At 44.5% G+C, this 15,587-nt stretch overlaps 1 protein-coding gene across 2 annotated transcripts in view; it reads right to left on the bottom strand.

Annotated features, from left to right (window-relative positions):
* Nucleotides 1–814: 814 nt before the first annotated feature.
* The window catches only part of LOC106745530 (teneurin-a), a 730,052-nt gene continuing 715,279 nt past the window's right edge, over nucleotides 815–15,587 (bottom strand). For both annotated transcript variants that reach the window (XM_014621223.1, XM_014621230.1), the window contains 6 exons: nucleotides 15,301–15,536; nucleotides 13,067–14,172; nucleotides 10,996–11,218; nucleotides 8,593–10,583; nucleotides 7,484–7,667; nucleotides 815–7,245 (listed from right to left, as the gene is read on the bottom strand). In XM_014621223.1, the coding sequence (XP_014476709.1) occupies nucleotides 6,278–7,245; nucleotides 7,484–7,667; nucleotides 8,593–10,583; nucleotides 10,996–11,218; nucleotides 13,067–14,172; nucleotides 15,301–15,536 (4,708 nt within the window). In that variant the 3' untranslated portion in view covers nucleotides 815–6,277. The remainder of the gene's footprint in view (nucleotides 7,246–7,483; nucleotides 7,668–8,592; nucleotides 10,584–10,995; nucleotides 11,219–13,066; nucleotides 14,173–15,300; nucleotides 15,537–15,587) is intronic.

Here is a 15,587-nt window from a genome sequence, read left to right as displayed (position 1 = left end):
AAGATTAGCTTGGAATTTTATACGTGGAAATATATTTTCCACTTCTTTCAATAGCTGTGAAACAGTGTATGTTTCTGTACGAATAGGGTCTTATTTCACGGTTTTACGGTTATTTATTGACTGTCAAGAGGAAAGGGGAGAGTTTTTGTCCATTTTTACGAGCGATCTTAAGTATTGTTTTATTATTGTTATTTTGTTATTATTGTTATTGTTTTTGTTAAGTATTTTATTCAAATATTTTTCTATTTGCGACGGCACACAATACTTCTCAACATGTCATTTCTCATGACATCGGAAATCCAATATGGCCGTGGCGACTACTTCGCATCCTTAACACGTTCGCTACCAGGGTCTGAGAAGAAAATCTTGCACCACAGCCCAGGATGTTTTTTGTTAGAATATGTCCCCAATTGACATGGGTCTTTTTAGGATATATTTATAACATAAAAATCTAATTATCTCTAGACCAAGGGCATTCTATATCTATTTTATTGTTTTTTAGCTCAACAATACCGTTCACTTCCAAATTTATTGCAATACGTTATCGTAAACTGATAAAGAACACGCACCGCACATCAGCGGCGGTGGGTTCAGATACAAGAATCGGGACGCCGCATAAATGCGGTGGTGGTAGCGAACGTGTTAAATAATGAATATGGAAACATTACGGAGCGACACTCGCGTTTCGGTCAACATACGCCAGCGACTGTTTTGCGAACACACATTCATGACGCGCATTAATTTGACAGAGAATGAAAGAAAATATCGCAGGTAAATACACGAGTTAGAAAAAATGAATGATAAGACGAGTAAAGAACATTTTCCCGTTTTTTATTATCATATATAGATCATATATTTTCTGAAAACACTTAATATATTGTACTTAAGATAGCAATATTGTAAGTTTATTGGACATGCTGGTTGGGTCGTGACGCTGTCTGCTGCGTGGCAGTGGTTCAAGTGGAAAATCCATAAATTATTCTCTCTCTCTCTCTCTCTCTCTCCTCCCTTCTTCTACCCCTTCCTCTATCTCTCTCATTCGCTCACTCATTCTCTCTCTCGCTTATTCCCTCATTTTTTTCCTATCACTCTCATTCTCTCCGGCACTTCTACGATGATCATCGAATCGGGGGAAGTGTTCTTAGCATACGCGCGCGCGCGCGCGCGACACACATATCATACATACGCGTGCGACATGTACACTACACGAACACATATACACACACGCATACACACACACGCATACGCGCGCGCGTGCGCGCATACACATATATACACACACATGCACACAGATAAACACGCACACATACCACGCAGGGGCGAAAAAATACATTTATAAAATTATTCGTTCAACCAATACTCGTTTGACCATCGTTCAACACTTTCTCGTTCTCCGAAGAGTCCGAATTGGGCTTAATCGAATATAAGGGGATATAAGTCCTCTTCTCTCCCTCGTTTTTCCCTTTTCTTTTCCTCTATAATAAAATAGAGCGCAATACTTCGCAAGCGTTTCACATCAAGTCGACCGGCCTGTCAATACGATACGAAATATTGACGTGAATGATAATTCAACGCGCGCGCGCGCGGATACATGTGTCTTTTTCTCTCCGTTTGTCGTCTCTAAGTTATCGCTAAAAACGTCTGCGCGGTAAATCGACACTGCGTATTATGCGCGGTGTACGCGTATTTATATTCGCGTGTACGTGTACGTATGATTAGTGTGTGCGCGTGTCGTGCGAGTGTCCACTCCCTCTCTGTACCGTATCGCATGTATGTATGTGCGTGCGTGCGTGCGTGCGTCGTGCATGCGCGCGCGCGCGCGCGTGTATGTGTGTGTGTGTGTGTGTGTCACGGATATATAATTGCGAGGGGGAATAGGGTTGGGCGCAGTTTCAGGCAGGTTCCATCCAATTACAGATATATTATATCATATCATAGCAAACATCGTGACTATTTACAATAAATACAGTCTCGATTAAGTTATATAAATAAAATATATATAATATCGTATAGTTAGGTTTAGGTTTACAGCAACACGTGACAGTAAACAATTAGATCAGCAGCAAAGTAGCGTAATCTATCTAGGGTAGTGGTCGTAGTAGCTTTAGCGTGGCTGACTCTTTTGTTTCTCTCGCGCTCGCTTATTCCCGTGTATCTTTCATACTCATGCGCTCTCTCTTGCTCTCTCTCTCTCTCTCTCGTTCACTCGTTCGTTCACTCATATGTTCGCGCCTGCATATCCATAATATCTGTCACGTTTACGGAATTCTTACTTTTTTCTCACCGACATGGAGTCGCCTTCGAGTCCGAAGAAATCGCGCGTCTCGAGAACCAATCACGCCGTAATGCGTGGATCGACGGTTACTGCTATAATTGGCCACTCTAGCTTCTCCCTTGTATATATTTCCTTTCAATATATTCATATATTTATTTATTTATTTATTCTTATTTATTTATTTATTTATTTATTTATCTTATATAATTATTCTTTCTTTCGCGCGCTCTACTTCATTTTTTTTATTTAGAGAAGTACATGGAATTGTCGTGAGCCCCTCTGTGGGAGCCGAACGAGTTTGGAACGAGTTTCGCAAAAAACGAGATGAAACTTCACGGAAGTTAGAGGGCGAATTCCTTTTTCCTATTATTGTGTAATCCGCGAGACAGTCGGATCTTGTTGAGTGGAGTATCCTCCGCTTTTATTTGCACAACATATTGCAGCTGATCGACCCACTCGTTAATTTGACACGTGATATTTAAAAATAGTTAATTCATCTTAAATGCACACCATTATCAGGCCCAACGATGAATAATATAGTTAAAGATCAAAAATGTATATGTGTGTCTGTATTTGTGCGTGTATGTGTGCGTGTGTATGTGTGTAAGAGGCAACGGACAGGTGGGGGCTAACTGATCAGGGAAGGACAGTGAGTGTTCAGATGTTCATGAATCTCGAAGCTGTGCACTCTTACTTTGCTCGCCTGTCGAGAGCCAAAGCCTTTAAGAAGCGGACTGAGATTACCTTTGTTGTTTTTATTTCACTTTTTTTTTTCTCGAAACGACAAATGTCGGCTGATGCTACTTTTCGGTCGTAATCGCGATCATCAAGCGGAGTTAATCGTAGCGTACGGTAACAACGCGACCCGAGCGAAGATGATTTCTTAGGTAAGGATTGATTCGAAGTGCCGAAGCTTTACAAATTGACGATTGAATTTTGCAAGAAGTCAATTTAAACGGTTTCAGTTATGTCAAATAATCGATGGAAAAGAGTTCAGCTCAACGATTCGACTTCATTCGCCGTCGTCCGCGAGAGAGAACTTAACGATAATTGCGCGCACGAGATGCTGATTAAACGGCGCGGATTCTCAACGGGTCTCGCGATCTACGCATCGTTTCGCGCATACGTGCGATAGGAACGAGAAATGTACAAAAAGGATCGCCCCGGTGGCTTTGTCGGCACGAGTGCGCGCGTATCTCGAATTGGAGCTCGTTTTGGACCGCGATTCATAATTGCCCAGACACCCAGACGTGGTGTCTGAAACAAACGCGAAGGCGCCCGAAGAACATCTCCCGATATCCCAGGTATCGAAAAGACGTGCCAATCTTTCGGACATCCCTTACAGACATCTCTCAGACACCTTTCAGACACTTTTCGCGTTGTCAAATGGTGTAGGTCTAAACACTCGCTCGAGTAAAAATATCTTAGAAAGTTTTCCTATCTATACATTTTTTTTCTCTCCGTCTCTCTCTCTCTCTCTCTCTCTCTCTCTCGCTCTCTCTCTCTCTCTCTCTCTCACTTTCTCTCACTCACTCCCTCTTTTACACACATAGCATATAAATAACGGTTTATTTTTCTTCATCTATTCAAACAGCAATGTATCGTGCCACTAACTATCCATAAAGCGGCGGTCGCCTCTAAAGCCGCGCTTTGCAAAATATCAATGACAAATACGAACACTCGTGAAGACGCGAGCAAACAATACACGCGCGAGATACATTCGGGATCCGTTGCGGAGAAGTTTGCGGAGAGGGGGAGGGGGGAGAGGGGGGGGGACGAGGGAGTAGAAACGGAAGGATTGACCGGAGGTGACGAGAGGTGAGATAACGAAAAGGATGCTCTCGATGCTAACGGGCAATGCCCTCGACGCGATGTGTGGATTTCACGCGCGCGAGCAATCGGCACATACATACATGCACGCGTATACGGTGATGAAACGATCGGTACTTGGCGGACAGTTAATTTTGGATACACATTTAGTTATTCTCGATGAGGAAACATAGTTAACGTTCGTTACGTTTCATATCCAGCAAGCACAAATATGCGATAATGTTATATACGTATTATTTTACCGACTTTTTAATGACTTTATTTTCTCTCTTATTATTTTCCTCGTTTCTCGGCTTATACGTCGCAGACATCAACTGATACGCTCTTCCCTTTGCGATTTCCACCAACGGGATTCCTACCGTCGATCCCGAGCAACTATATTTCTCTCTCTCTCTCTCTCTCTCACGCTTGCACACACAATGCAATGTTAATTACCGATCGACGACGATCGGGAACGCTTATGCTACAGGTAGGACACATCCACATGTTAAAAATATGTTTAGTCTCGCTATTCGGTATTCCATATCTTCATGCACGCCCATTGTAGCAATCATCATTCCAACAATTCTCTCTCTCTCTCTCTCTCTCTTTCGCTCGCTCGATCATCAGCTGCTCGTTCGCTCGTACAAGAAAAGCACCACTTTATAATACAAATTTATCTCGTCCTTAACTGCCTAAGCCGCGAACGGAATTCAAGCTCGAGACCGCACGATCGAGTCCGCACGATCGCTGCTCTTCTTCGAGGACATCGAGAGGAGACACCGCTCCAGCTTCGATTCCGCGTTTTTCTTCATCTTTTTCTCTCTCTCTCTCTCTCTTTCTCTCTCTCTCTCTCTCGGGGCCATTCATTGTTGAGACGCGTTCCGCATTCGCTCTCGGGTGATCGGTGTCCACCGTTACACGTTACCAACGTCGATATTTGCGAACATCTAAGTACGACGTTGAGGTGTCGCGCGGATCAACGGGGCCGGTCGAGCGAACACATGCGTAGCGTCCACCACATCATTACGTAACATTTACGAACAACATCGGTTTCTTTCGGTTCGCACACTCTCGCCTCGCATCATCTTTACCCTATCACGAAAAAGTTTGCTACGTCAATGTAAAGCTATGTATTGACTAGTTTCTCTCACTCTCGATTCGCCCTCAACGACGAATGGCCGCGCGGTTGCCCGATTTCCTCTTCCCTCCCTCTGCTCCTTCGCTTATTTCTCTCGTTTTTTTTCTTTTTTTCTGCGATAGTAGATATATAGTATCTATAGTTATCTTGTATTAATGCGACGTACCGTTGCGCGTGCGTAACTACGGTCCGCCGTTTGTTTAGGCCTCGAGCGCAAGCTCGACGAGCTTGCCGGCCTTGCGCGAACGTATTCCCATTGTATTCGAATTGCATCCGAATCCGGCGAGCCGGCGAAGAAGAACTCCAGCTGCGTCAACGTCACGTCGGATCTCCGAGATCTCGCAATGTCGCTATCTCCCCTTCCACGTTCGTAGTCGCGAGATCGGATGATACACACTATTCCCGACCTCATCCTCCCTTTCTTCTTCTCTCTTTCTCTCTTCCTCTCACTCGCTCTATCCCTCTCTTTCTCTCTCTCTCTCTCTCTCTCTCTGTCGCTATAAGGCTTTCGCGGATCTGCCAATCGCGTTTCGGTCGCACAGCTGGTCCGTGGAGTCGATGCTCGGTAGAACCCGCGTTCTTCCGCGTGTTTCAACGTTCTTACACACTATACCCTATTTCTCGCGGTGTATATATATTTATAATATATATGTATATATATATATGTGTGGATGCACATATACATTACATACACACACACATACACATAGATATATATAATAACGTTATAGTGTTTTTTGGCATCTTTGAAATACACAAATAGACTTTGGTATAAAACTTTTTGATAGTATTCAGTACGTTTATAATATATATATGCGTACGTACGCATATATACAGAGAGACACGCTGCGCGTCGTACTCTGCAGCGGCATCGACCTTCACCACCACCACCCACCCCTTCCTTTCTTTCTCAGCCGTATTCTCTCTCGCTCTCGTTGCTTCGGTTGCTTCGTCGCCTAATCGAAAGTCTGCGCGGCCTCGGACTGGACAATGTCCCCACGCGAAGGGGACGGTACGTACGACTCGGCGTGCCGACGGTGTGAACAACGTTTCTAGCACATCTTGTCCAACCACCAGAGCTTACAGGACGGCGCACCTCTCCTTCTGCGTCGCTTCTTGCTCGACTGGTCGACCGCTTTCTTCGCGAACCTGATGTTGTAGGGATCCTCGGCGAGTTCGGGGTACTGTTGCACGTCATGTATGTACTCGCCGTCGTAGTTGCTCGCGACACCGTTCTTCTGTATCTCGTCCTGCTCGGTGGCCATCCACTCCACCGACGTGGGTATGTTCGCTTTGAGGGCCTCGCGCTCCCGGTGCCAGGCCTTCCTCACGGCGCTGGTTTTCGCATGATGCAACAGCCGCTGCTTCTCCTTCTCCGCCGTGGTGCCGTAACGCAGGTTCACCACGTAACTGGCGCCATGTATCTTCACGTCGATCAGCGAGCCGCCGCCGCTACCGCTGCCGTTCTCGTTCTCGTGGAAGGTCGTGTTCACTTGGCCGCCCAGCCGCTTCAACTGGCCGCGGTCCTCGCTCGCCCGCCACGTCTCCTCCTTCACGAAGTAAAAAGCGTCCTGCTGCGCGCTGTGCACGACGAACGTGAACGGCAGGAAGTACGAGCGATTGAACACCGACGTGAACACATCGCCATAGATGGCGTTGGCAGTCGGCACGCTGGACACCACCGCCTGGCCGTCCGCCGTCCTCGAGACCAGGATGCCTTTGCCAAACGGCGGGTCGGACGCGGCGCCCAGCCGATTCGGTATCAGCTCGCTGGTGTCCTTCTTCAGCGCCGATCGCGGCGGCGCGGACAGGCTGACGGCGTCGCCGGAATGCCTCTGGGCGATGTGCGCGAGGAAGCCGGACTGAACGCTCAGGTTGCGCATTCGTTTCTTCTTGCCGAATATGGAAGTGCCCGGGCCGAGCGCCGGTGGCACCAGACTGTCCGGCAGCTCGTCCGGGAACAACTGCGGCGCTAAGCTCTTCAAGTCGTATCCGAGATGCGACAGCCATGATATGTGATCTGAAATTAGGTCGGAATGCGTCAGATATCGGACCGGTGCAGAGTTGGTTCGTCCAGTGGCGGATGCTGCCTTTTCGGGGCCTGATGCCGACATCATTTTTCATCTTAACAGCACTCTTAGTAAATAAAGTAAAAAGTTATGTAAAAGTAACTGAAATGGAGTCCTGATACTCCGGTATCACTCTAGTTTCTATATAAATTCGTCACTGAGTTTATCGATGTTATAATAGGCTCCCACCTGTCGGTTGACTCGACCTATCCGTATGCCTGACGTTGATCGGATCGTTCCCGTTGAATCTGTAAAGATGTAAGTGCGTTGGCTTGTCCACCCTGTCCAGGACGTTCTCCCAGAGTGGCGACATCCATTGGCCGATCAGTGGGTCGTAAACCTTTCCGTTTCTCATGTGAACCAAAGACGTCACCTGCAAGTCAAATTACCTTAGCATATGCGAACAAGCGCGCGGTTGTATTCTGATCCTGAAAGAATGACTTGACTCTAAGATACTTTTATATTATTACGCTAACTAAATATCACTTTTAATGTAAAATAATTATCGCATTATTGGAAACACACTTTTACGAATTAACTAATATTTAATGAACAGCTTATAACCGTTATTTCAATTATATAATATTTCAGCAAATTATATAACCGTTATATAACGTTTTAATAACATATTATATTTTTATGTTATACGATTACAACTTCGTATATGAATAGGAAATTACATTTAACCAATGTTTGTCTAGATAAAATTATTCAAATAATCATCCAGATGAATAAATAAATAATCTTTATCTTGGTGAAAGAAATACAAAATATATTCATCTTCATCTTAGATAAAAAAAAAACATGTTATCTTATTAAAAATTATGTGAAATGATGTTATAATCCATATTCTGAATTTACTTTTCGACAAAATGTGTTAAGTCTATGTCAAACTAGGATTGGAGATTAGTTTTCAACGAATCAACGAATTTCGGTTTTGTCCCCTTTGATTTGTTCTTTTTAGCTGCACTGCCGATGCAACTAAAAAGGACGGACTATTTGTTTCAATTGATCAATCCACTTAAAGCCCGCATCAAACTGTCAACTGTGAAGACCACAGACGTATAATAACTAGATTGTGCATTCAGTCGAAGAGTCGTCAAATGTTAGAGAGAGATAGTTGCTGTACTGGTATGTAACTGTCATACATTTGTGTTCACTGAGCCCTGCAAACACCAACTAACAGTAACATTGTTATACTCCCCCGCTCATACATGCAATATAACGTGTGTTATGTAACAGTTATATTATCGAGTGGGAAATTATAGCATTGATGTTACGCCTAGGGAGTTATTTACCTGGTCCAAGAGTCCGCCGCAGAAATCGACCGGCAGATACAAGTAGGGGTTGGAATCGTAAACGATGTGGCCATAGGGCGAGCGCATGATCTCCCTGATACCCTCTCCGTATTGATTGAAGATCATGATGGGCGTGCCGCACTGATCGGTGGCGATGTAGTACTTGTGACGGTACACCTGTGCGAATATCAGATGCCCCCTGTCGTCGTACACCAGCGACATCAGTTTACCGTCGCGCGGGCTGTATATCTGGCTGACCTCGTGCGGCCGCTTCTGGTTGTTATAGAAGAATTGCGTGACGTTGCCGTAATTGTCCTTCCTGGTGGCCAGGCGATCCAGATGATCGTAATAGTATCGCACGTCGAAGCGGCCGCGCTTGGTGGCGCGCACGAGCAGACCCTTGGCGTTGTAATTGAATCGCTCCTCCCGCGCGTTCTGCACCACCAGACCCCGGTTGTCGTACTTGTAGAGGCCGTCGCCGAACTTGACTATCCGGTCCATACTGTTGTACTCCATCGGGATCGTGTTACCGCGATAAGTGAGCGACAGCATGTTGCCGTTCGCGTCGTACTTGAAGCTCCACGGCTCCTGCGCCTCCACGCCGGTCAGCTGACCGTCGCAGTCCCACGTGTAGTTCTTCACATTGGTGTACGTGTTGACGGCGACGTTGCGGGTGTACGTCCTCGTCTGATTGATGCGGCCGCGCGAGTCGTGCGTGAACGTCATCCGGAACACCTGCATCCGGTGGATGGTCACGGTGACCTCGGTCTCCAGGAACCTGTCGTCCGTGGTGCGCGAGAACAGCGCGGTCCCGTCGAACACGGTGGTCTCGTTCGGCTGCGGCCGCGTAACCTTGAACTGGCCGACTTGCTCCAACGTGCCCGACCTCGGGCTGTACGCCATCGTGTGCGGCGGTAACGTCTGCCCGCCTATTCTGCCCTGCACCGCGACCAACCGGAAGTTCGAGTCGTACTCGAAGGTGAACTTGGCGTTGCTCAGGCCGGTCTTGGCGCCGAAGTCGATGCGCTCCTCCACCAAGAGGCCCGCGCTGTACTGGTAGTCCCACTTGTACTCCACGTCCCTCTCGGAGTGTATCACCTCGGAGGGCAGTCCGCTGTCGGTGTACCGGATCTCGCTCTTGCCGTCCCCGTGCACCACCTCCGCCAATTGACCGGATGTGTGATACCTGTAGACGATGCGAGCCCCGTCTCCCGGGAACACGGTTTGCAGCAGATTCCCGTCGTGACTGTAGTGCTGCAGATAAGCTCGGGTGCTGCCGGGCGGAGTATACGTGACTCGGAGGAAACCGAGGGAGGCTTGGCAAGAGAAGGAATGCTTGGTCTCCGAGGGTAAGATGATGTGCCGCAGCCCACCGTCGTCGTCGTACTGCAGGGAGAACTCTCTGTTGCTAGCGAGCGTGATCTTCGACAGCATGTTGAAGTCGTTGTAGGTGTATCGCTTCGTGCCGTCTTTGCTGTTGGTGACCTCCGCCAATTGGCCGTGCCGATCGTAGCCGTAGGACTCGTCGGATATGCCCCATTTCCAGCTCTCGATCCTGTTGAACCGATCGTACGTTACGGTGAGATTGTGGCCTTGCTCGTGCGGCTGCCAGACTAACGGCAGACCCGCCAGATCGAAGGTCACCGTTAACAGGGGTGTGCCCGTTTTGTCGTAGAACGTCTCGCGGCTGAACGCCTGCTCGAACTCGACGCTTATCACCCTCGTGTCGTTCACCCAGATCTCTCGGTTGAGGGTCTGCTGGAAGTGACTCACGTCCCCGACCAGATTGTACGTCGTTGTCATGGTGTTCGTTAATTCACCGAGCGATATCAACTGGTAACTCCACATAGGCAGCATCTCCGCCTCCACCGGCAACGACACTTCCAACAGTGGATGCTTGGTCGTGGCGGCGCTCAGCACTCGACCGCCACCGGGCAGAAAGGCTTCCAGGCTGCTGTTTGTAAACGCGATCGCTTTCATCAGCTTCGTGCCTGCGAGTGAGAAATTATGCGTTACTTTGGATTAATCTGATTAACCGTAGAATACTAACCCTTATTATAGGATTATGTCTTTAAACCTACAACTTAGAGAAATATGAAGAGATTAAAAGGAAAATTTTTTTAACATAACATGTGTAAATTGTCAAAATATGAAGCAAAATAGTAGTTTTGGTGAGAAGTAGGGGGAGACTTCTCTGTTCGTAAAAATTATCTACATTATCTCGGGGACACAGGTTAATATATTAGAATTAATATTGTCGGGAAATATTCTCGTTCTCTCATGAAACGTAAAAAAAAAAACGAAGAAATACGTAAGTAATTCTTCATGATTTCTTGATAGTAGATTGGCATATGACAAATAACGGGTTAAGTGAAAAGTTAAAAAAATAGCTTAGATATGCACCGTCAGTGATCGTCAACATTTTTGACTTCTCATTTTTCATCTTGAATTCCACGAATCGTTGCTTGTCACCCTTCGATAAAGCCTGCAACGGAGCGGACACTTTAACCGACAGATCTTCGTCGTCCGACAGATCCGATGATAACTTCAATTTCTCGCCCGTTGGCAATATTACGTCGGTGACGCGTCCCAAGCTGTCGTAGTTGTATATGTACGTTTCATCTCCCTGAAATTTGCAATAAAATATTATTAAGTGAATCAGATTAATCTTTATTACATTCAATAAAAAGGAATTATTCAATAATCAAGAAATCACGCGCACCTTTGCCGCTTATGATTCTTCACTAACATTTTAGTAATATTCATACACCTCTGTCATTTGAAAGAGGCAAAAAATGGAACCAAGCTTTTTGACCAACCAAATATATTTGTTCGATTAAGGGCCCAGTAAGCAAGGAACATTAAATTAATATTTAGAAATATTGACTTTGTGTGTATTTTTGGAATGTTTTTAAATATAATATTACATATATATTTTTAAAATATTATTTCGTAATATAATTTTTCTGAATATTGCTAAAATATTTTAAAAATATTATAGAAAATATTTTTTTTAATGTTACTTTGACATAACACTTTTAATGACACTTTGATATGTTTACTTGAGATCGATGCAACAGTTCAAAATTGCTTTTAATTTGGACTTAGAAATAACGTTGGTAATATATTAATTTTCTGCTATTATAATATTATTTTTTGTATTGTTTTAATATATTCGAATCTCGCTTTCTGTCCACCATTTCAAGGAATTGTATGTGTGATAACTTAGATAAGAAGTGCAATCCTATTATCGTAATCGCAACAATCATGTTCGCATGTTCTCATGGCTGAGTTTGTCTTGCACGATTTCATGCTAAAAGTATCATTCTATTTTCTTTCGGCATGCAATGAGCAGTAAAAGTAAAATAATACTTTCAGCAAGTATGCAAGATGGACTTAACCCATGTGTGACTTTGGTTAGCCAGTAAATAATAATAAAAAGGCCATTACCAAAATCTCTATTCTTGAAATAATTACGTATACGTACCATTGCGCAAATATAATCATATCATATTATAGTTGGGCGACAATACTTATGTACACACAACTATTTCAAAAATAGAGCCGCAGAGCAATATTCATAGATATCATTGATAGTACGTTTAAATTCGATCGTTTCATTAATATTATTTCAAAAATATTATGAGAATGATAAAGAACCTTAGCGCAATGTTATTTGTAATGTTATGACACTCCCATTATCAAAATCTCTAAATCAGTGTCAAAGTTTGTTCATAATGATATTGCATACAACATTAAATACGACATATTAGAAAATGTCACATATTATTGAATGTTGTAATAACATCGCAGTAATGAATTTTCGTTTATTGGAGAGACGCCAAATCGATGACAAATCTAATAAGTGTCGATAACGCAGAAGCGATCTTTAAACTGTTGTTACATGAACACTAACACGATCACGCTATTCTTCTTATATTTCGTATATACATGTAGATTTTACATAAATGAAAGTGCATATAATAGTAAAAATAAATATAAGCGTGAATGGAATGAATATACGTTACTCTGTCTCAACATATCTAACGAAAAATCTGCCCAAGATATTTGAAAATTTTGTTTACAAAAATTTCCACCAACTTTTTGTATCTTTTTATGTTTCTAAATTTAACTAGATAGAATTATTTTGAATAGAAATACAAAAATATTTTTTCGACATTTTCCTGATTGGAAACATTGACACGTTCAATAGTTGCAAGATTTTTCAGATAAATATTTACGCTAATTGGCAGCTAGAGATGTCAATTTTTTTGTTCGTTTTCGTCACATACTGAACAATCCTCCAATTCATTTTCACGCGTGCTTTCACTGTGTGAAAAGCATTTATAATCCCGTGAAACCAATAGAACGTAAACTTTGCAGAAAAAATCGGTATTTTGCCGGTGAAGTTTTCAAGCGTGGCATCGTAATGGGATTCATTCATCGTCGATGAAGTTAAACATTTCTGTCTTACCCCAGATCGACTGGTAAGCAAACCGGTCGAGCCGTCGTAGCCCAAAGCGATCTCGGCCCTACCGCGTTCGGATAATTTCTCCAGGAATCCGACCGCGGAGATCTTCAGCTCGGACTTGTGGTCCTGAGTGTTCTCGATAGAGCTGACGACGCTGCTGTAGTCCCGCAAGAACTGGATCTTATTGCCCGCGCTATCCGTCACCGTGGACAGCTTGCCGAAGCTCGTGTTCTTGCTGTACAAGAAAGAGTAGCGAGTCTTGCCGGACGTCAGGTCCTTCGTGGAGATATGTTGGCCGTAACGATTGAACACGTAGATCTCGTTCGACGGTGGAAACGGAATATGAAACTCCCCGCTCTCGTCGTGATTCGGCAGGTACGGCTGCAGCGCCAGGATGTGAAGACTGCCCTGATCGGCCACGTGCAACACCCCGTCGGGCGAGACCGCCAAGGCGGATATCGCGGTGAACTTGGCGTTTGACGACAGAAGTGTCTCGGTGCTGCTGATGTCGTCTGTACAGGCGCACGCGTCCATGTCTTTGGTGCTGGGCGTCGTGTTGTTGCACTCGCACTGACCGCGCAATCTCTCTTGCTGCTGGCCGGCGAAGTGCGACATTTTGCCGGACGAGTCGACGATTCTGATGGAATTCACCCGGTGGGAGTCGCGATCGGCTATGTAGAGCTCGCCGGTGGGACTGAAACCGACGGCTAGCACCGAGCCGAGCACCTCGTCCGACTTCTTCGAGTTGATCGTCATCGATGAGTTCAACTTGGGCAGCTCCCCGTTGCCGTTGCTGTTGCTGTTAGCATTACTGGTGCAATGAAGGGGCGTGCCGGCAACTACACGCACTTTCAGGTCGCTGGTGAGCTTTAAGACCAGCCTGTCGTCGATGAAATGCAGAGATCCGTCCAGCGGGCTCAGGGTTAGTCCGGTCGGCCACTGTAACTGGGCCTGGTGCGCCGGAATGGCGCCGGTGCAGGGCGCGGGTGACCAGTGATTGTGGTGACCGTGATGTCCCACGAGCGTGTGTATGATACCTCGTGGATCGACCGCGCGGATGTTGGTCCCATCGGCGATGTACATCGTCTTGTCGGCCGCGATCGCGATTCCTGCGAATAACGTCAAGTCACCCTATTATCTCATATTTTATATATTGATATTTTGGATTTAGATTTATGAGCGATGATATTTTGCACGGTATACCTGAAGTATATCTCGAAATTTCTTAGGACAGAATCTCATTCGAAACAGACGAAAACCGGCGATATTTTCATTCAAAACAGTACTGAAAGTACCGCCCGCTCGAAGTTGTAAGAGTGAATGTTTCATTCAAGCTTGGAGTGGATCTCGACTCCAAGTATGAAGCGATTGTTTCGATCGATCAGAATGAATATACCCCTGCGATGATGGAATACGTCGGATTCATCCTTCAATTTCGAGTGAAAATATTCAGTCGACGATTCAGAGTGGAAAATTCACTTCACATGTACAATTGCTAATTAATGTGGAAACTGTGAAGCTTGGAAGGATCTGCAGTATCTCCAGAAATTCATTAACTTCTAGTAAATCAGAGTTATGAAAATAGGGAGAGCATGAAATACACACACACACACACACATATATATATATATATATATATATCAATAAGTATATAATAGATAGATAGAAAACTAAATTAAATAAATAAATAAGTAAAAATCAAATTATAAAGAATAGGAAATTTAAATTCGAGCTATAAGATTATGGGAAACATAAGGAAATTTTTGAAAGTTGTCAATAATCTATGAAAAATTAGACAAATTGTTACATTTAATATGTCCCAATATAATTGGACAGTCAATAAGATAATTAAATAGATTATAAACAAAGACAAAATTGTAAATCATCCTCCTCTTCCGTAATGAGCATGTTCAGTCATTTTTCATTCCTACAGAATAAATTTTCCACTCCGAATCGTCGAGTAAATGTTTTCGTTCGAAACTGAAGAGTGAATTTGATGTATTTCATTGTCACGAGAACCAATTCACTCCGATCAATTCGAACAATCGCTCGTACGGGGTCAGAATCTATTCTAAGTTTAAGTAAAACATTCACTCTTGCATTTTTGAGCTACAATATTTTCACTGTCGCCTCGAGTGAAAATACTTTCACCTTTTACTCGTTTTGAGGGAGATCCCACTTCAAGAAATTTAAAAAGCAGACACACATCAATTTGTACATCAATCTGCGAGTCTCACCTTTGGGATGAGCCAATTTCGCATGAATAGCCGGACCTTCGTCGCCGCAGTGACCTTCGTCGCCTGGAATGCATCGCTCACCACTTCCAACGACGGACTCGATATTGATGCTGGGATCTTGGACTTGTTCCAATGAGAGGGCCTTCAATATTTGATGCTTCTCCGGATCGCTGATGTACAAGTGCCCGTCAGCCGGCGAGATGCACAAGTAGTACTGATACGCCACTTGAGTCGCGCTGAAAGACATTAAGATATAAGAGAATCTTAGAATCGTTCTGTTTTACCGC

The sequence above is a fragment of the Dinoponera quadriceps genome, unplaced genomic scaffold, assembly GCF_001313825.1.
Source record: "Dinoponera quadriceps isolate SergipeBrazil2010 unplaced genomic scaffold, ASM131382v1 scaffold120, whole genome shotgun sequence".
Classification (NCBI taxonomy): domain Eukaryota; kingdom Metazoa; phylum Arthropoda; class Insecta; order Hymenoptera; family Formicidae; genus Dinoponera; species Dinoponera quadriceps.
Note: the sequence above shows the minus strand (reverse complement) of the source record. Positions and strands in the feature narration are given on the sequence as shown.